Below are 21,686 nucleotides of genomic sequence, written 5' to 3' on the forward strand. Positions count from 1 at the left end.
AAGGGGTCAGCCCATTTCCGGGGGCCCAGACCACTGAGACCCCAGTTCCAATTCACCGGGGCAGACTTGAAACCAAACCCCACTGGCTTTGAACTCAAGCCACCTACCTGAGGAAAAAGCGAGATGTCCCCATGTGTGACAGCCTTTTTCTCCTGGGGCAGGGGGTACCAGTGGGAGCCCACTGCTCAGATCAGAGCAGCTGCTGCCAGTGTGGGCAGGAAGCGGAGGATAGGCTGGCTTCCCAGCCCCTGCCGAAGCTGGCCTTCATCCTCTAGTGTCTGGGACTGGCACGAAAGCCGCTCACTTAAAAAGCAGGAAGTTGGAGACAAGCCCGCAGCCTTGCTGGCTCACAAAGGCTCTGGGCAAATTCCAACCATCTGTAAATCTGGGGAAGACGACTAGCAAGTAGAGGGCATTCGCCAGAACAGGAAAAAAGCAGGGACACAGCAGAAGACACAGCAGAAGATAGGAGGGGGTGAGGGGTTGAGGGGATGCAGGGCAGGGGAAGGAAGATAGAGCTGAGTCTTGGGCCCCAACACCTCTTGGTTGCCTTTGGCAAAAAGCCTCTGGCCTGTTCTTCCCTGCAATCCCCACTCAATCCCTGCAGGAGCAGGGGGAGCCTGGCGCAGGACTGGCTAGAGGCACTTACTCATCAATAAACTGTTCACCGAAATGGAAATAAAGCACTTGCACCACCTCACGGTTGTAGGGCACTCCCACAAACATCTCATTAAGCTGCCCACATGGGAGGGGACGAGCCTGATCTCACTGTTCCTCACACCCAGTCTGCAGTCTCAGAGCTGACACCCCGGGAAGTGACACATCCATACTCCCCAAACCGCCTCCAGAGTCCCATCTCCTTTCTCCAGGGCTCCAGGCTGTCCCTGGCCTGAACTTGGGCACCCTTGTGCTGGCATGACCCACTCTATTTTCTACAAAACACATACATTTTATTCAGCTGCTTTCACATGATTTCCCCTCCACCTGGCATATCATGTGGCGTTTCCTGTCCCCACGGCTCCAACTCTACAACGCCAACCTGCCCAATCATTCAGTTCCATTCCAACACTAACTACCTGGAAGTAGCATCAAATCCCACAGGTGAAAGGGCTCAATTCCATGAGACTGCCCCACTTCAGGTGCTAGCTGCAGACGGGGTGCCCATGCTGCCCACATTTCTGCCCGGCCAACTACAAATTTAGGGATTTACACCACATGCCCGTCAGGTTCAATATTTTGCTAGAAGGGCTTGCAGAACTCAAAACACTTAAGGATACAACCCCACAAACAGTAAAATGGAAGAGATGCATAGGACGAGGCATGGGGGAGGGAGGTGCGGTGCCCCCCCAGCCCTCTGTAGGTGCATTGCCCTCCTAGCACCTTGTGGTGTTCACTCAGCTTTCGGAGAAGCTGAATCCTTAGTTTCTGTTGTGTAGGGACGGGCCCTTAGCAGCTCCCCCCTCTCCCCTGGGGGGCCCTAACTGTCACTTCATTAGCATAATCTCACAGGGAATCAAAAGGGAATCCTTGTGAACAACAAAAGACACTCCTATCGGGATCCCTGGGAGGCTCAGCGGTTTAGTGCCTGCTTTTGACCAAAGGCGTGATCCTGGGGTTCCAGGATTGAGAGCCCCACATCGTGGAGCCTGCTTCTCCCTCTGCCTGTGTCTCTGCCTCTCTCTCTCAGTCTGTCTCTCTCATGAATAAATAAATAAAATCTTAAAAAAAAAAAAAAAAAAAAGACACTATCAGGAAATTCCAAAGCTTTTAGAGGAACTGGGGACAAAACCCAAGTATTTATCTTAGCACACATTCACTTCCTTCAACGTTCTAATTACCAAAATTCTACTCTTCATATTCAACCATCTGACAAAGCTCATTCAGTGCAACTCTGGCGTGTGAGCTCCCAGAGTCAGGGGAGTGCCCTGGCCAGCCCTGTAGACTCCAGGAGTGTCAGGCCAAGGGGCAGCAGGGGCAGCTGGCCAAGAGCTGAATGATGCCTGTTTCAGCTTATGTGCCATCACACCTCCCCTCTGGGCCAAGGAAACATTAGTAAACATCCCAGACAACACTGATTCTTGCCTCCAAGATGGCACCATCCTCAAGGTGGAGGCAACTGGGCACTGCTCTAGGCTCCCGCTAACCAACAGCTGGAAGTGTTGAGAGGTATCAGAAGAGCTTGGCAAGAACTGCTCTCGACAGCTCCTCTGTGGATGGAAATTACATGTGGAGATAAAGCTGCATTCACATCAGACTGTGATTAGGTTCCCAAACCAAATGTCCACTTTTAGAGCTGAAGGCATCTAGAAGTATATGGAAAAGAGGCAAGATCACTTGGACGAATGTCCCACATCACCTACACTGTGGCTAGTGCCTCTGGGCAGCACCTGGAGTATGTAGGTCATACCTCTTGCAAGCGAAACAGAAACAGGACTGCAGGTGTTCCCCAAGCTCTTGGGGTAAGTCAAGGCCAGAGGTCCATGGCCAGAGTCCACCCCTCAGAATTGGTGCACAAGGACAGAGTGTCAGGAGTGATTAGTAACCACATAAGGCTATTTATTTTATACAGGGCTCTGTACAAAATATTTACATGTATTCTTTACAGAATAGTAAACCACCGGAAGGTAAAAGGATAATGCTTTCTTCTCACTGGCAGGGAGAATCTTGACATCAGCAAAGCTACAAAACAAGTGAACCCCCTCTTTAGGCCACAACAGACGCATGTGCCACTTGCTTTCTGGGATCCAAAGGCTGTGGCCCCGGGACCCTGATCCCATGCCCCTCCTTCCCTCTTCCCCATCAATTCCTTCAGTATTTATAGACAGGCCCCAGTGCTGTGGCAGGAGGCACCAAAGCTGCTATCTACCTGTAGAGGTGACAAGGGGGCAAACTTGCCAGGGGAGAAGACTGGGACCATCTGTCATATCACCACCTCTGGGTCCTGGAAGAATTTCCTTGGTCTTTACGAATCCACCACTATCCAGATTAATCCATCCACATTACACTTACCCCAAGTGGGACTCCTGCTGTGGAGAATAACCCACCACTCTAACCTTCTGGTTTAAAGTGCTTAGTGTCACGTCAAGTGACTCGGTGAAGCCGCCTCTCTGATCTCACTGCTCAGGGCCTGCGGCTGCCTGGCACACTAAATGCCCTCCACTATGTGGTCTGGGTGTGCTACGGGAGAGGACTTCTGGCATGTTCACTTTAAGAAAACACCTGCCAAGAGAACAGTGCCCAAGAGACCAAGAAAATGAGAGCATGTGGCTGCTTCATACTATACACATCAATTCTTTAAAAGCAGCAAAAGGCACTTTTTTTCAAGCCAGAGTTAATCTCAAACAAACTTGGTTTCGCTTACAGGAAAGCTATCCAGAAGGACTGAACGGGTCGGTCTTGTCCCCTGAGGCCTGGAGAGCCCCCAAGAAGCCCGGGGCAGGAGCTGGCTGTTCTAGGTTTCCACCACACCCTTCAGACTGCAGTGTGTCCCTTCTGGTTGCCAACAAGGTCCAATGATGTTTTCAACCAGGAAGGAGAGACCAGCAGTTGAGATAAACTGGTTCCCAAAAATGAAGCCAAGGTAGTGAGTGGGTACCTACTTGGGAGGAGAAAAGTGGTCAGAAGGAAACAGAAGGGAAGGAGAGTTCTGGAAGTGTGGGGCTGTGAACACACAGCAGCTCTAGCTCAAGTGAGATGTTAAACAGCTAAGAAGAAAGGAGACTTCAGGGTCTCAGAAGCCTATCTTGGTGATGAGGACTATTTTTCCCGTAAAGGAACTATTGTTTTCAAGTGAGGGTACTTTACATGTTGGGTATATGTGATTCTAAAAATAGTAATAAAAGTGTCCTTTAAAAGCAACATAATGTGGCTTATGGAAGAGAATAGGGAGGAAAAAGAAAGAAGACAGGCAAAACCAGTTCACACCTGGGCCCTATAGCCTTCCTGTTTGACTGGAAATGCCCAAGTGATTTCTAGGCTGAAAATAGGTAGGATTTACCCAGTAACCTAGTTCACATCTGTCTGATTTCTGACCAGCTAACAGAGCTGCTCTCGAGAGGGGCCCATCTTGTTCCTGGCTAGCAGCCTGTATCCCTCACCTTTGGCCCGACTTCCTTGGCGGCAGCTCCCTCCTTCTTGGACCAGCGGCAACAGATGGAACAGGAGGAGCCGCCAGGAGGGCACTTGGTGGCCCAGCTGACTTACTACTGGGCAGCCAAGATGGTCCCCAGTAACCAAGCCCAGCAGATACCTGCGGCCACTGACAGGTCAAGAAGCCCATTCTGTCTGCTGAGTGAGGCAGCAGTGGCGTGCGCTGGGAAGCCTGCTGGGACGGAGCCGAGGCTGGGCCTTCAAGCACCAGCGGCAGACTCTGCTCAGCGGCAGGCTCTGCTCAGCGGCCTCTGCTCGCCACTGCCTCTGAAGCAAAGGCAAACCCTGGGCGGGCGGGGCTGGCAGGAATAGAAAACCCTTGACAGAAACCCTTTTAATAAAGGAAATTCCACCCCCTCCCAATCCTTCCATGGAAGGGTGAGACCTCAACGTACTGGAAGAGGAAGCTTCCTCTCTGGCATTTAGGGGAAGAGCTGCAGTTGAAACTTAGGAGCCCACTCCAGGGCACTTTTCACCACAGCCAGGGCAGCCGCTCCAAGTGCCACTGTAAGCCCCATCACCGCCAGTTTCACAAAGCGGTTGGTCCTTGGTTTGGTCAGGACATCTTTCGTTCGCTCCTCAGAGCGCAGGAGCCCCCGAAACCGCTGTCGCAGCACCATGTCAGGCCTCTGCTGGGCTGATGCCAGCTCAAAGTCTTTGAAGGTAGAGGCGGCCGTCCTGCAGCAGGGAAGGAGACAGAAGAAGGAAAAAATATGAAAGAAGAGAAGGAAATTAAAACTGGATTATTACAGAGGCTGAGGGCAGAGCCATCCACTGCTCAGAAGGCTCTTCTTGATCAAAACCCAGGAAAGCTGAAGGAGGGAGTCTGCTGGCCTGAGCTCAGATCTCTGCAAACATCCCCCAGCCCTGTCCCCAGCAGACACAATCTTCCACCATTTCTGCTCACTTACAGACACCCAGTTCAACCAGAGCCTTGGCCTCACTCACTTCTCAGCCTGCTGTTGGGCAGCTGCCTTCCGGGCAAGTTCTGATGGGGGAAACTGAACAAACAGGTCTCCGGCTCTACTGATCAGTGTCTCATAGGGCAGGTCCTGAGGGATCTGGGACAAGAGGTGGTGGACCGAGGCCATGTCACAGTCACAATCCAGGACTTCCTGCTCTCGATACAACACGATCTGTGGAGAGCAAGGCCTTGTATCAGAGACCAGGACACACACGGCCTTCACTGCTTGCATGTCATTCTCCTTAGAGATGAATTTAAATTGGTAGCAGACAGCAAACTCTTGTATCCATCCGGGAAGGGATAATGTACATGAGTGCTTTTCCCAGGGGGCTGGCCCTTCCTGCTACAGGCAAACTTCCACCCCAGGATGTGGAAGGCCAATCAACGAAATGAAGGAGGTTCTTTTAGGAGGAAGAAAAGGAAAGGGATCGAGGACAGACTCTTGGAGCTCCAGTACAGAAGAAATGGTTCAAAGCAGTCGAAGAACAGTCTTGCTCCCCTTTCAAGAGCAGTGAAGGGTGTCCTTGTGCTCCCATCTCCACCCTGACCTCCACAATTCAGGCCCTCCTAAGATATGGAGCCCCACCAAACCCCGTTAGTATTCCCCTGAAATACCACACTTCTTCCCTCTCCAGCCTGGAGATGGCAGTCTGTACTAGTTCCAAAACATGTCAATAGGAACACAGACAATTCATAACACATACGAGCATTTTAAAGGTTCAGAAGACTCATGCAGTAAACAGATCTCTTTATAACCTGGTTTAACCAAGCATTTCCCAAACCTATTTTTTACACGGAACTTTTCTTTCCCTATGACACTCCCATTAACACTACACAGAACGGTGTCCAGGGGCATCAGTTTGGGAAATGCTTTTTCTCATCTTTCCATAATCACCAGGTTTCCCTGGAGGGAAAATGATAACGATGGAGTGGGTGATGGTGAACTTAATTATTGCCTTGAGGCCTATACCTACCACAGCTGCAAAGTAAATGGGCATCAGTGGGTGGCAGGCCAGGAAGAAGTCATATAACCGCACAACGTGCCTGAAGTCAGACAGGACGTGCCCAAACCAGGTGATGAGCCAGCTGAGGGCAAAGATGGTTCCTACCTCAGCGCTAGGAGCAAAGAAATCCACATGTTAGGTTTTTCCCTGATGGGCTGTCCCTTCCTGCTCTCTGGGGCATCCTTGTCCTCAGTGCTTATGAGAAGGAAGAATTTGGGAAATATATTCTCTGGAAAATTCAGCCACCTTGGAATTCAGCATCTTCTCACAGAATACAAAGTCCTTAAAACATACCCACCATCGTGACACTAATACTACGATGGGGTCCTGGTTGCCTTATTTCGCTGGCTGCTTTCCTAATGGTTAACCAGTATCAATTACAGGAGGAAGAGTAGCTCTGTTCACAGAATTATACTATCATTTTCTTTTTTTCTTTTTTTTTTTTAAAGATTATTTATTTATTCATAGAGAGGCAGAGACACAGGCAGAGGGGGAGAAGCAGGCTCCATGTCGGGAGCCTGACGTGGGACTCAATCCAGGGTCTCCAGGATCACGCCCTGGGCTGCAGGCGGCGCTAAACCACTGTGCCACTGGGGCTGCCCTATACTATCATTTTCTTTCTGAGAAAGTCCTATACATTTTTGGTGGACACAGGCACATATTCTTAGGCTTAAACACACAACTGTATTAATTGTTCAGTTAACATAAGATGATCGAAACATCTTAAGACATAGCCATTATTAAAAGAAAAGAAAAAAGACTGAGGCATTGGCCAAGGACACATTTCCAATTACAGGGAAGAGAAAAAAAAAAAATCATGAGATTTGTAAAGCAATGTTTCTTCTCCTTGGAACCTGGTGAATAAAACCCATGGATGGCCGTGTCCTTCTCAACTTGTGACCCTACAGTAGTGTGTATATGTACTTTTCTTGTAGCAATAACCTCAAAGTCCACCTCAGCATACTCACCTTCCCCACCACTCCCCACCAGATGTAACCTCAAGGCATGCACGGTGATACATCTTGTATCCCCACAAGAGCACAGTATCTAAAAAGTGCTCCCAGACTGTACAGAACTAAATTATCCAGATTGCTGACAAACAGAAAGGACAACCTGGAAGAACTCAACGCTAATCAACATATGATGGTGGTGAGATTGAGCTGGACTTGTGAGGAAGAGACGAGGGCCAGGAGAAAGACAAAGGGGGGTGTATTAGCGTGCACATATGTGTACATAAGTGGAGATGCATATATACCTCTGCATGAAGTCATGGAGCTCTGGATTCACCTGGTCAATGATGGGCATCAGATAGTTTAATATATGCTTGGTGTTGTCCATTGTTGGATCCATGAAATCCCTGGATGGAGATAATTCAATGAGCTTGGTCAGACTAAACACTCAGATGAGGGCCGAAGGGGTTTTAACCACTCAAACCACACAAGGGCCAGTGGGGTTCAAACCACTGGAAACACTGACTAGAAAATGGGCCAAGGAGTTATCCCCGGGGGGGCTTGGGGAATGATACCCATCCTCTTATATTCCTCTGCACTGGTACCTGAGGTGGTGGGTAGACAATTTTTCTACCAGGGATGTTGTCAGCCTCTCGCCTACCACCAGCAGAAATGTGACCACAATGTCATGGTACCCCTGGTAGTAGTGCAGCTGAGGGTTGCGCTCCAAGATGAGGAGGATGATGTCGATCAGCTCTTCCTGGAGGCCCTCTCTCTGCTTCTCTGGCATGCCTGGGGAGGGGAAAAGGGGATGCACCAGAATACACTGAGCAGCCTGGTAATGAGGAGAGGAAGACAGCAAAGGACTTGCAAAATGTTTAATAAAAAAATGAATCATGAGCAATTTGGCAACGCATATTAAAATCCACATACCGTCGATACTATTTGGCACATAGGAAAGAGCCACGGAATAGCAACTTTACAGTGGGGGAGACTGCAGATGTCATCTTAACCAGGCCGTCACAGCTGACCCTGCCAGGGCCATGACTACCCAATGGCATGAGCCTCCTGCTGTGGCACCCGGGAAGGAACTCAGGATTGCTTCTCTGGAATGCCTATAGGAGCACATCCACCTTAGTCTAAACACTAGACAACCCAAACTGAGGGAGATTTTATAAAAATAGCTGAGTCATAAAATACAAAGGAACTACTCCAGGGTCAAGGAGGCTAAGGATAGGATGACTGAATGGGAAATGCCTGCACTGTTTGTGTTTCCTTTTCCTTTAAAGGACATGACTGCAGAAAAGGGTTAGACCTGAATAACATCTATACATTAGCAGCAGTATTTTTCAGTGTATTGCTGACTTTAATAAGTGCAGTATGGTTATGCAAGAGCCTTATTTTAGGAACCACACCCTGAAATATTTAGGGGTAAGGGGACACCATGTCTGTAATTGATTCTTAAATAGTTCAGGAAAAAAAAGGGTGTGTTTGTATGTGTAGGAGAGAGACAAAGCAATACTAAAGCAAATACAGTAAAATGTAAGGAAATCTGCAAAAAAGGCATCTGAGGAATTCTTTGTCCCATTTTGCAACTTTTCTATAGCCATGAAATTATATAAAAATAAACAATTTAAGAGTTGCATGTTCTCCTCTAAACCCAACTAAGTATCACAGGAATATATCTTGATCCAAGATGTATCTAGAAACCCCTTCTCAAAAACGCATTCTCTAAAAGACCCAATAAAAAGAAAATGGAGGGGATCCCTGGGTGGCGCAGCGGTTTGGTGCCTGCCTTTGGCCCAGGGCGCGATCCTGGAGATCCGGGATCGAATCCCACATCGGGCTCCCGGTGCATGGAGCCTGCTTCTCCCTCTGCCTGTGTCTCTGCCTCTCTCTCTATCTCTCTGTGACTATCATAAATAAATAAAAATTTGAAAAAAAAAAAAAAAGAAAATGGAGTAACTACTATGGTTAGGGAACGTAATCAAAGTGGTGAGAGAATAAGATTAACTCTGAATTTTCAGAGTAAGACAGGTCAGCTGAGCTCAGAAGGACTTGGAGAAACCACATGGAAAGTGCAGCCCACACAAAGAGCCTCACAGAGCGACATTCCCTAAGTGGAAGAGGCAGAAAGGGTTCAGAGGAGAAGCAGGCTGCCTAGGGAGAAACAAGGGCACCTGCCTGTGTGGTCTCATCCAAACCAGCAGGACAGGGAAGGGGACTGGGCAGACATTTTTGTCAAAAGCAAGGGGGCAGGCTACCGGCTATACCAGAATCATAAGTGTCTCCAGGGAGCAAGGGCATAAGCAAGATTTAAGAGGCAAAAATCCAAGCCGGGGCATGGTTTTGGAAGAGCGAAGCAATGGGTTTAGAAGCAATTCTCCCTTCTTCGTGGATCTAAACAAGGGCAAGGCTGTCAAAGGAAGAGAAATGGATCATTAACACGAGGTTTATTGCCCAGCTTCCTTCGTTGTGAATACAGAGACCATAGTTGGTCCTTCCTCTCCGGTTTTCTGGAATGGGAAACAATTTTTCTAACAGACCATTTAAACATGCAGGGAACGGCTTCCATTCCATTCCAGGGACCAACAGAGGCCTACATAAAATATCTCCATAAATCTAATCAAATGAAAACACGAAAATTCCTGTTAGTGTGCACTTGCAAAGCCATCTGCTTTTTAAAGCCAGGTGATGGCTCTAGCTGTTCCCACAAAATCTCTTCTGTGGCTCTGAAGGTTTTTGGGAAAAGCCTCTTGGTTTTTCATTCACCACCTCTAGGCCAAGAGAAATTACTCTGGGCTCAGGCTTTCCCAGTGGGAGTCTGAACGTGGCCGAGTCGGTAAAAGAACGTCCCAGCAGCCTGAGAGTACAAGGGGTCCCTGAGGGGGGCAGGGTCCTGTGCCAAGTCACAGCAGGTGTTGGGACAGAGGCACTAGCATGGGAAGGCAAGCGCAGCTGGGACAGGAACTCCCAAGGGACAGGGCCAGGGAAGCGTCTCACCAGGTGGGAACCGCCTTAAAGATCGCCTGACATCCAGCAGCACTTGCTGGTAGTCCTTGCTCACCTGCCGCAGGTTCTCCTCTGTGGGACAAAAAGGCACGTGTTATTGCAGGAACACCTGGGAAGCCAGACTGGGGCAAAAACATTCTGGTTTGACACCACAGGCCCAGAGGACCTACTTCAGCTTTTTTCTGAAGAGGACATGACACAAGAAAACCTTTGGAGAGGAGTCCCCATTTAGTTCCAAACATGCTGCTTCATTTGAGTTACAGTGACCATGAGAGGAGGGATACATGCTGTTGAGGCAGAAGCTGTAGCAGAGAAATTGGGAATCCAGGGCCTACTGAAGGCCACTCCTATGTGCCTCTGGGGGCACTGCTCTGAATTTCAAGGTCCACATTGGTAAAACGTGGATGTTTCCTTCCATGTGTACCTGTTGGGTCACCACATGGATCAACTGAGATCATGGAGGTGGAGACTACAGACCACTGGAAAAACCTGAACATCTGTGCAGCCTAGGGAATACTGATGTATAGGGAAAGGAGTATTAGGATAAACTCATACAAAGAGCCTCAGCTCTCTTGACCCTGACATCTTAAAGCTAAGACACTGCAAACAGGAGTTTGCATTCATCTGGTAAGTCCAGCACAGTGTGAAAGTACGGAGGCAGTCTCTAGCTGCTGGATATGAAAAGGCATACATTTCCCTCAACCCACACCGGCTGTAATAGAACGAGTACACACTTCCATCACAACCCAAATCCAAAGCTCCCAGAGGAGCATGTGTAATATTTCACCACACATACACTTCATCTGACAAAGAGCTGGGAAGTTTGGAATCTACAGAACATCATCTCAGGGTTTAGAGTGTGAAAATGGCGATATCTTTTCCTTCCAATCGAAAGTTGACTGCTCTGAGGCAGCCAGTTTCAGAGATAATAACAAGTGGCAACTTAACACCTACTCAGCTGTGCCATGGCACTGTGAGCTTTATAACAGCAGAGGTGGTATGAATGGCCTCCAGCCCCTGGCACACAACAGGAGCACAACTAATACCTACCAAATGAATAAAAGAATCTCTAGCACCTGGACTTTTGCCATATGTAGCAAGAAAGCAACCAATGTTTGTTGAGCAAATGAATGACAAAGTGGATTCATTGTTCCGCAGTACTTTCTTTGTATTTTGTATTACATTCCAAGGAATTCCTTTTGCTGCACGGGCCTTCCAAATTAGTTAAGTAGCAGATTTTCTTTTCTCTTTAAAATTTATTTATTTTAGAGAGAGAGCGAGCATGTGCACGCACAAGTGCATGGGGAAGAGGGGTAGGGGGGAGGAGGGAGGGAGGGAGGGAGGGAGGGAGGGAGAGAGAGAGGGAGAGAGAGAGAGAGAGAGAGAGAGAGAGAGAATCTCGAGCATACTCTCCACTGAGCGTGGGGTCCCATATGGAGCTTGGCTTGATCCCATAACCTCAAGATCAGGACTTGAGCCAAAATCAAGAATCAGATGCCCAAGCCACTCAGGTGCCCCAGTAAGTGCTTTTCATATAGTTATAGAACTTTATTTATTTTTTTAAGATTTTATTTATTTATTCATGAGCCACCCAGGGATCCCCAGTTATAGAACTTTAGAATTCAAAACTATCTTAAACTATCTGAGTATTTTCCAATAAAAAAAAAGTTTTGTTTTGTTTTGCTTAAGGACCAGAGAGGTATTCTCTCCCCATGGCCTAGTGTTTCTCAAAATGTAGTTCATCTGCACCAGAATTAGCTGAGATGATTGTTAAAACACATCTCTAAGTGAATAAAGAAACTGGAATACTAAACTGCCCTACCTAGCCAGTAAAAGCTACCTATTAACCTAATACAGCTCCTTCCAGTTTTTTTTTTCCTTCCAATTTTTGAAGAAAATTCTACTTATCAGTTTCAGAGTGGGTCCAAACATGTCCTAAAATGCTTTAGATTTACTCATCTTCTTCTTCTTTTTTTTTTTTTTTTTAAAGACTTTATTTACTTACTTGAGAGATGGCAAGAGACCATCAGCAGGGGCAGGGGAAGTAGGCTCCCTACTAAGCAGGGAACCTGACATAGGGCTGGATCCCAGGACTCCAGGACTCCAGGATCATGACCCAAGCCGAAGGCAGACACCTAACGGACCGAGCCACCCAAGTGCCCCTAGATTTACTACTGGTTTAAAATAAGTATAAAAATCATAGATCCTGGGATCCCTGGGTGGCGCAGCAGTTTAGCGCCTGCCTTTGGCCCAGGGCGCGATCCTGGAGACCCGGGATTGAATCCCACGTCAGGCTCCCAGTGCATGGAGCCTGCTTCTCCCTCTGCCTATGTCTTTGCCTCTCTCTCTCTCTCTCTCTCTCTGTGTGACTATCATAAAAAAAGAAAAAAAAAATCATAGATCCTGGAGTTCTTCTGTTCTTGTATCCTAGACTAATTTCCCTCTAGAACCACCCCCCAACTGTTACCTGATACAGGAGGTGGGTCATTGGTGTTCACATTGAGGAGCTTAGGCCACACTTCCTGCCTGATCTCATCAGTCAGGAGCCCTCCTTCGCTGATAGCCATGCGTCTAAGGGCTGCCACATCAGTGGGGTCACTGTTCAGAGCCTGGTATATCTCTGCCACTTTCTTTTTCTTTTTGGCGTTAAAGTCTGCAAAACAAAGGGGAAAAGGTATTAGGCACATATTCAGCATGTATGCATTTTCTGTGCAGGGCTCAATCTCCTTATTTGGTTTGAGGTACAGGTAGGCATTTTTTTTTTCCAGGTAGGCATTTTTAAAGCTGACCTACAGATATGTAATTAGTGCATAATGTGCCAAATACTAGGGAGATGTACCATGTAAGCAACAAGCAAGGAATTACGATTATAATACATGCTCAGTGAGTTCAGGCATATCTAACACTTCATGCTTGAGAACAGAATCGAATGCTTGTTCTTTCTTAACACCAAACTTCAAAGAATATACATATGTCTTCATATAATAATTTTTTTCTGTTGTTTATATGCATGTTACCAAAAGTCAGTAAGTCTTAAAACCACATGAGAAAAAATTCTCCAGTTACACGCTAAATACAACTGGTAACATATCAGAATAACAGATATTTTTTTCTTTCTTTCTCTCTTTTTTTAAAGTAGGCTTCATGCCCAACATGGGGCTGGAACTCATGACCCAGAGATCATGAGTTGCGCGCTCTCTCAACTGAGCCAGCCAGGCATCCCTATACAGACATATTTTCAAAAGCAGAATATCAAAGACTATACCTGGGTCTCCAGTGTGGTTGGTGGTAAGAGAGGCATGAGAGTGTACACAAAGCAATTGTTTCATGACAACTACATTAATTACAGGGGATCAGAAGGTAATACTTTAAGCATCTTACATCCTTACATGATAGTTTGTGATTTATAACACTGGCATTTTACTGTGTTTAAATGTTTAAATTCCTTTTTAGGAAATTGGCTGAGAGTCTGTGGTTGATGTGTATTATACTGTAATTTTTCTATGGAAAAAAACAGTAATATGCTTTTACAGTTTAATGTGGAATAGCTAATTTTAGGAATAGCAAACACAAGAAAAGTTAAACAAGACAATACCAAAGAGATGTTATCAAACAGTGTAGTACAAGTGCCCCCAAAAAAGGTCAGGTGAGGCTAACTTGAGAAGGTCTTTCTGAAGAGTGCAATTTCAAAAGGAAGGGGGGATTTCAAGAGATGGGGTGGGGTATAGAGAAGAAAGGCTTGGAGACAAGAAACAAGGCCCTTTCATCTAACAGTACACAGACTCATTTAAGAAATATTTATGTAGTATATACTAGGTGCAAGACACTACAGTTAACATCAGTGGAAGGAAGGTTAAGCTTCAGAAGGGTCACTAAGCAGCTTTCCTCAGTAATATTCTGAGTCTACAAATTGTTTCCATGACAAAGACACACATTATTAACACCATGACAGTTGGGACTAATGGTCCTGGTTACCTACCCATGAGACAACTGTGACATACAAACCATACAAACAAGGGATCACTGGCTTGGAGTCCTGCGCACCTGGAGGTGCAGGTAGGAACAGCACACAGGTGACTCTTCACCCAGGTAAACCTGTTCTCCTGGCTAAACTGTTATTTTCCCTGGTAGCCTAGTAGGATGATCATCTGTTCCAGTTTGTCTGAGAGATTCCTGGTTTATGTCTATAGTCCTGGCATAATTATCCACAGAACCCCCTCCTGCTAACTGCATTCTCAGAAATGTCCAAGTTTGGATACTAAATTAAATGGTAACTCTATCTAGAAATCATGAAAAATCAAGACTCAACTTCCTCTGTTAGCACAGTACCTAAGAAGTCTAACATTTGTTTATAAGGTGCTTCAAGTTGTTTTTTTTTAATACTTTATTTATTCATGAGAGACACAGAGAGAGAGAGAGGCAGGGACACAGGCAGAGGGAGAAGCAGGCTCCGTGCAGGGAGCCCGACGCAGGACTCGATCGGGGTCTCCATGATCAGGCCCCGGACCAAAGGCGGAGCCAAACCACCGAGCTACCCAAGCTACCCAAGCTACCCGGGCTGCCCTGGTGCTTCAACTTCTTATTGATTCAGAGCACGTGCATGAGTGGGGTGGGGGGTGGCTCCCAGAGGGAGAGAATCCCAAGTCAACTCCTCACTGGGCACGGAGCCCAATGTGGGGCTCATTCTCACAACCCTGAGATCACGATCAGCATATCGAGTTGGTTGCTTAACTGACTGAGCCACCCAGGTGCCCCAAGATGCTTCAAGCTCTTGGCTGGAGTGTGTTTGTCCCTCCCTTCCTTCCCTCCCTCCCTTCCTTCTTTCCTCCCTTCCTTCCTCCCTCTTTCCCTCCCACCCACCTGCTCATTAGCCTACCCATTCACTTATCAATCCACCATTTAATGAGTCTCTACTTGTAGTAAGTGCTACACTGGGGACAGAAAGATGAATATGGCATCTCAGCCTTTGAGAGATTCACAGTAGGGAGGGACATAATTATTATATGACAGAATCATAAAGAATTATGAAAATCTAAAGGAAAGAAAGACTACTTCTGGAGCAACTGGGACAGGCTTCAATGAAAATATATTCCGCCACCTTCTTTTTAAATTTTATTTATTAGAGAGAGAAAGGGAAGGAGAGGCAGAGGGAGAAGCAGGCCCCTCCCCCAAGAGGCTCTGTCCCAGGACCCTGGGACCATTACCTGATCTGAAGGCAGACACTTTAGCTCACTGAGCCCCTGGGCGCCCCCACTCTGTCACTTTCTTTTTATTTATTTATTTTTTTAAGATTTTTATTTTTTAAAGATTTATTTATTCATTATAGACACACAGAGAGAGAGAAGCAGAGACACAGGCAGAGGGAGAAGCAGGCTCCATGCACCGGGAGCCTGACGTGGGATTCGATCCCGGGTCTCCAGGATTGCGCCCTAGGCCAAAGGCAGGTGCCAAACCTCTGAGCCACCCAGGGATCCCCTACTCTGCCACTTTCTTAAAGCTAACTTTGCACAAGGAAGATTGTGCTGAAGGAAGAGCATTCCAGGCAGAGGAGAGAGTGTGTGCAAAGCCTTGTCACGTGAAAGAAACATTGCATCCAGAAGCAGAGAGAAATCCTGTGAGGCTGGGAGGGTTATATAAAGAGAGAAAACAGAACCTGGAAGGACTGCAGGAAACATGGGTAATAAGAGTCTAGGTTTTGGGATCCCTGGGTGGCGCAGCGGTTTGGCGCCTGTCTTTGGCCCGGGGCGCGATCCTGGAGACCCGGGATCGAATCCCACTTCGGGCTCCCGGTGCGTGGAGCCTGCTTCTCCCTCTGCCTGTGTCTCTGCCCCGCCCCCCTCCCTGTGTGACTATCATAAATAAATTTAAAAAATAAAAAAAAAATAAGAGTCTAGGTTTTATCCTGCACTCAAAGGGAAGACAAGGAAGGAGGCTGGCTGGCTCAGTCAGCCAGAGTGGAACCCATGATTCTTGATCTCCGGGTTGTGGGTTCAAGCTTCACGATGGGTGCTGAGATGACTTAAAAATAAAATATGAAAAAAAGAAAGGAAGACAAGGAAAGAATTTCAAACTTTGGATCGGGGCTCAGCCAGTTAGTTAAGTATCTGCCTTTGGCTCAGCTGAGATCAACATTGTTGGGCTCCCTGCTCAATGGGGAGTCTGTTTCTCTCTCCCTCTGCCCCTCCCCCATTCGTGTGCACAGGTGCATGTGCTAATAAATAAAATCTTAAAAAAAAAAAACAAAAACTTTGGATCCAAGAGTCATCCTTTAGAGGAGAAGGCTGTATGTGTTCAGAGAGAGACTGTAGACATGTAGAAGAAAATAAGTTGTTGGTTTTTTTTTAAAGATTTTATTTATTCATGAGAGACACAGAGAGAGACAGAGACATAGGCAGAGGGAGAAACAGGTTCCCTGTGGGGAGCCCAATGCGGGACTCGATCCCGGGACCCCCGGGACCACAACCCGAGCCAAGCCACAGGCTCAACCACTGAGCCACCCAGGTGCCCCAAAAACATTTTTTATATAATGACATAGGCTAAGATAATATATGGCAGGAATTGGATTAATTTCCAACAAAGAAAGAAAAAGCAAAAGATTTTATATATTTTTTTATTTTTAAATTCAGAATGTCCTTGCACTTTCTACACATGACAAATTAAGAACACTTAGAATGATAATATTGAATATTGCTTGAGGTAAGCTGACATTTAGAAATATTGTTGGGATGCCTGGGTGGCTCAGCGGTTGAGCACCTGCCTTTGGCCCAGGGCATGATCTTGGAGTCCCGGGATCGAGTCCCACATCGGGCTCCCTGCATGGAGCCTGCTTCTCTCTTTCTGCCTGCGTCTCTGTGTCTTTCATGAATAAATAAATAAAATCTTAAAAAAAAAAAAAAGAAAAAAAAGAAAAAGAAATCTTGTTAACCTAGTTGCTAAGAGTGTGGAAATATTTCCTCAATTTGTTTAGACATATATCCACCCACCCCATATATCCACCCCTTCTTCCCAAGTAAGCTATTCAGCAATCTGGGGGAAAGGAAAGCTATTGCTAGTATCTTGGAGGAAATAACACTATTTGCAATCAGCTGGATTTCCATTATGCTTTGGCAAATAATCTGCCAGAATTTTTAACTAATTCTGAACTCAAACCACAGCTCCCATACTTATTTCTCCTAACACTCTGCTCCTACTGTTTTTAATTCTGCATTTCAAAATTTACTACTATCTTGTTTTTGGTACTCTGTGGGAACTCAACAAATATGTGCAAAATAAAATAAATAATTTAGCTTAGCTATCGTTCCTGGGAAAAAAAAGTGGCCTATAGTAAATGACATTATCTTCCCCCATACCACTGTTAGGGATAGGCTCAGTCACAACTCTAAATATACATGTAGACACTCTGGCCTTTTTCTAAAACTACTGGTATTTCACAAAGTAGGATATGGCTCAAATGTGGACTTTAGCTGCTGTCTGTTTAGGTTCCACTATCAACCCCACAATCGAGTAATTAATTGGTAGTGACACATGAGGAAGGCATGCGTATATGTGCCACTTGCCCCTTCAACAAAAAATTAATTGCCTCTAATATATAGGCTCTCATTGTGACGTTAAAAAGGAGGAGAAAACAGAAAACTCAAAATAAGCTGGAGATGTATAAATTATAGAGTGATAAGGACAACTGCTAGGCTACAGAACAAGGAAGAAAAGCTTAGCAGAGTCTCAGCTAAACAACTAGTTTCATCTCAGAAAGAGAAAAATCATAGACCTATTCATGGGATGCTCAGGAAAACATTAAAATTAATGTCCACTATTTATTTTACTTTAAGATAAATTTTATGGGGGATCCCTGGTGGGCTCAGCGGTTTGGCTCCTGCCTTTGGCCCAGGGTGTGATCCTGTCCCACATCAGGCTTGAGTCCCACATCAGGCTCCCTGCATGGATCCTGCTTCTCCTCCCTCTTCCTATGTCTCTGCCTTTCTATGTGTCTCATGAATAAATAAATAAAATCTTTAAGAAAAAAAAAAGAATGCTATATTTGGGCTTAGGATAAAAGCTCATATTTCTTTTGGTGTAGCATCTATGTAATCCAAATCTCCCTGAATCCTTTCTTCTCCAGTTTCTATTTGCCCCACTTAAAACACAGATATAGGGCAGCCCGTGGCTCAGCAGTTTAGTGCCACCTTCAGCCCAGGGTGTGATCCTGGAGACCTGGGATCAAGTCCCGCGTCAGGTTCCCCGCATGGAGCCTGCTTCTCCCTCTGCCTGTGTCTCTGCCTTTCTCTCTCTCTTCTCTGTGTTTCTCATAAATAAATAAATAAAATCTTAAAAAAAAAACCAACACAGATGTATTATACCCTGCCTGGGTGGCTCAGTCAGTTAAGTGATTGATTCTTGATTTCAGCTCAGGTCAGGTTGTGATCTTGGGGTCATGAAATTGAGTCAGGCTCCATGCTCACTGGGGAGTCTGCTTGACATTCTCTGTCTCCCTCTCCCTCTGCCCCACCCCAATCTCTCTCAAACAAATAAATAAATCTTAAAAAAAAAAAAAAAGATTTCTCTCCGCCCTCTGCCCTTCCCCCCTGCTTGTATGCGTACCCTATCTCTCTAAAAAAAAAAAAAGAAAAGAGATGTATTAAATATTCCAAAGCTGATACTTTCTAAACTCCAGTATAGTAGAGGTGCTGGCTATCATAATCACGACAGAATAAAGTGACTATCCTATAGGTGGCTGCAAAATAGAAGACACTGCTATTAAAAAGGAAAAAAAAAAAAAGCCTGATGGCCTGATGTCTGAAAAGTAATTCTCAACAAAGAAAAAAAATAATATAGGTACTACTTGGCCTGTTCTCCATTAAAACGATCAATTTATTAAAAGAACTGAAGCAGTGGTCCTTAACAGTTCAGATAAGGAAGGCTGAGCCCATTACTGTCTCACACCTCTCCCAACTCTGTCTATAGAACCCAGATAAAGATCTTCCCAGCAAGAGGTTTCTCCAAAAAACATCTGGGTTGGGGAACTTAACATACAGGGAAAGGACAACGAGAAAAGATAAGCACTAGCTATGCTTCCGTTAAAAGTTTTTCAGGGGTGAGAGTTTTTGCCTGGGTGGTGCAGTTAACTGTCCAACCCTTGGTTTTGGTTCAGTCATGATCTCAGGGTTGTGAGATCGAGCCCTGCATCTGGCTCCATGCTTAGTGGAGAGTCTGCTTGAAGAGTCTCTCCCTCTGCTCCCCGCTAAAATAAATAAATAAATAAATAAATAAATAATTAAGAAAGCTTTCCATATCAACAAAATACATATTAGTGACTTAGATATACACATTAATGAAATCTTGTGTGAGAGTACCAGATTCCATACTATTATTTGGTTTAAGCTTGCATATCAAGAAAGCTTTACAGTCTTTTATTATTATCATTGTTATTTTATTTTTAAGTAAATTCTACCCCTTCGAATTTACAACCCTGAAATCAAGAGTTGCATGCTCTACCAACTGAGCCAGCCAGGTGCCCGGAGAAAGCTGTATAGTCTTTCAAAAGAAGTTAAACTCAAACCAAGCAATATTAGCCTAAATCAAAACAACAGAAGACCCAGCCAGAGGGGAGACAGATTCCCCCAAATAAACACTCTCTCCCATCCCTTGAACTCCTAATGTGGACACTGGAGATTAACTTTAAATTTTATGTTTGAACTTCATACCTGTACCAGATAAATACAGTGGGAAAAACCTTACCTTACTTGGAGTAAGGTTCCTATTAAAAACAAAATAAAACAAAGTAACCTCTGTTTCTGGAAGTCCTAATTAGTTTCAACAAACAGTATCCAAATTAGAGATCCATTAACTACCTGAAACATGAAGACAAGCATGTATTAAGAAAAACTGCTTGGGGCTCCTGGGTGGCTCAGTCAGTTAAGCATCCGACTCTTGATTATCAGTTCAGGTCTTGATCTCAGGGTGGTGAGTTCGAGCCCCCAGTTGGGCTCCGGGGAGCCTACTTAAAAAAAAACAAAACAAAACAAAACAAAACAACTGCTTTATCCCAACAATAAAAATACTCTAGAGAGTAAACCGATCTGATCATAAAGTCTACGAAGAAAGGCTTCCAGTATTAGTAACTTTACTAACAAGTCTCCAATATGATTAAAAGCAGAACAAAAACTCTCACCTCTAAATTCTTCCCAGAGAAGCAAAACCGGGGAAACTGGGTTAAATTCTCACAACCTAGGCCAGCCACACTACAACAGGTCACAAAACTCATACTACTCAGGGCACTATTAGGCCATGAGGACAGATGTCATACAAAAACACCAGCAAAGTGTTATAAGGCCAAAGGGCCGACAGAAGTAATATGAGGAGTGAATAGGAGGAAAGGAAGATAACAGAAGATGAGCCCAGAGACACAAGATGTGGACACCAGGTGCTTCACCAAAAATGTGGGTTGAATGTGTGGTTGGTTCTATTATGGGCAGCACTCATCAGAGGATGGAAAACTGGGAAAGCTACCTTCATCTGAGAGGAAAAAAGAGATTATTCTCCGTGGTACAGGGTACACAACAACTTTAAGTGCCGTGTTTTAATCGTATGTAAAACATATTCCAAAACAGTGCACAACGAAACCATGATTTCATAGAAATTACTGCTTAACATGAAACTATAAAAATCTGGGATCTTTTATACAATTAAGTAACGTTAAATTAGGCGGCACAGGATGGAGACAGAAAGTAGATTAGTGGTTGCCGGGAGCTTCGGGGAGTGATGGGGGTTTCTTTTTGGAATTAGAAATATTCTGGAATCAGACAGTGGCTGTGACTGCACACAACACTGTAAATGTGCTAAGAACCGGTGAACCGTACATTTTTAAAAAGGCTGGATTTTTATGGCAATTAAGTCTGTAGTACGCGTACACCGCATAAATCAAGCCGGCGAGAGATGAATGAAGTTTGGGAAACGCGCCTTACAACTAGGGAGGAGGCGCCGGGAGTGTGCGGACGTGGCGGGGCGGCCGCGGGCCGGGGATGGAGGCTCCGTTCTCCCAGGCGAGACGGAGCCGGACCAGATCCCCGGCCCGTCCTTCGCACTGGGGACGCGAGTCGGCCAGCAGGGTTCCTCCGGTCTCCGCAAACGCTGACTCCCCAACTCCAGGGTCGCTTTCCTTTCAGACGTGACCGGGCCCAGCACCCTTCTCCTCTCCCGCCGTCCGGACCCCGACCCGCGGCGCTGCGCGCACCTCGCGCGGCCCCTCGGGCCCCCCCAGCCGCGGCCCCCCCGGACGCCGCCTGCGCTCGGGGCCGCTCCTCCGACAGCTGTCCCCGGTCTACTCCCCGCAGGGCCGCGCCTGCCCCGAGGGCCGTCGCCGAAGGTCGCTCTTCGGCGCCCCCGCCGGCTTCCGTACCTGTCTTCTCCGCGCCACAGTCCCAGCGGCTGGAGGTGGGGCCGTCGCCCTGCGCACTCCGGAGGGCCATGTCCCGGGGGCCCGGGCCCGGGCCCGAGCCCCGGCTGGTGGCAAAGCTAAGAGGAGACGCGGCTATGGCCGCGGGACCCACGGTCGGCTACGCCGGACAGGGTAGAATCGGTCAGCCCGCGGCGCGCAGGCGCGCAGGCGTCCCC

The 21,686-nt window shown here is 46.4% G+C and overlaps 1 protein-coding gene across 3 annotated transcripts; it reads right to left on the minus strand.

Moving 5' to 3' along the window:
* Nucleotides 1–2,532: 2,532 nt before the first annotated feature.
* On the minus strand, nucleotides 2,533–21,686 carry TBC1D20 (TBC1 domain family member 20). Of its 3 annotated transcripts, none has more exons than XM_041733251.1 (9): nucleotides 21,472–21,628; nucleotides 19,925–20,070; nucleotides 12,547–12,732; nucleotides 10,071–10,151; nucleotides 7,673–7,859; nucleotides 7,373–7,474; nucleotides 6,088–6,229; nucleotides 5,098–5,285; nucleotides 2,533–4,827 (listed from the first exon to the last, which is right to left on the minus strand). In XM_041733251.1, the coding sequence occupies exons 3-9, from the start codon at nucleotides 12,644–12,646 to the stop codon at nucleotides 4,572–4,574; spliced, it is 1,056 nt and encodes a 351-aa protein (XP_041589185.1). In that variant the 5' UTR covers nucleotides 12,647–12,732; nucleotides 19,925–20,070; nucleotides 21,472–21,628; the 3' UTR covers nucleotides 2,533–4,571. The 3 variants fall into 3 exon arrangements, with proteins under 3 accessions (XP_041589185.1, XP_041589186.1, XP_041589184.1); XM_041733252.1 differs by having other exon boundaries at nucleotides 19,925–20,073; XM_041733250.1 differs by lacking the exon at nucleotides 19,925–20,070 and having other exon boundaries at nucleotides 21,472–21,686.

The sequence above is a fragment of the Vulpes lagopus genome, chromosome 18 (genome assembly GCF_018345385.1).
Source record: "Vulpes lagopus strain Blue_001 chromosome 18, ASM1834538v1, whole genome shotgun sequence".
Lineage (NCBI taxonomy): Eukaryota > Metazoa > Chordata > Mammalia > Carnivora > Canidae > Vulpes > Vulpes lagopus.

What these genes read in the sequence shown, in the direction of transcription:
- TBC1D20 (XM_041733250.1), bottom strand. Translation starts at nt 21,541, where the DNA reads ATGGCCCTCCGGAGTGCGCAGGGCGACGGCCCCACCTCCAGCCGCTGG. An exon ending in CTGTGGCGCGGAGAAGACAG is followed by an intron (nt 12,733 to 21,471) that starts GTACGGAAGCCG and finishes TTTGTTTTGCAG; the next exon opens with ACTTTAACGCCAAAAAGAAA. An exon ending in CCATTTACTTTGCAGCTGTG is followed by an intron (nt 5,286 to 6,087) that starts GTAGGTATAGGC and finishes TGCTCTCCACAG; the next exon opens with ATCGTGTTGTATCGAGAGCA.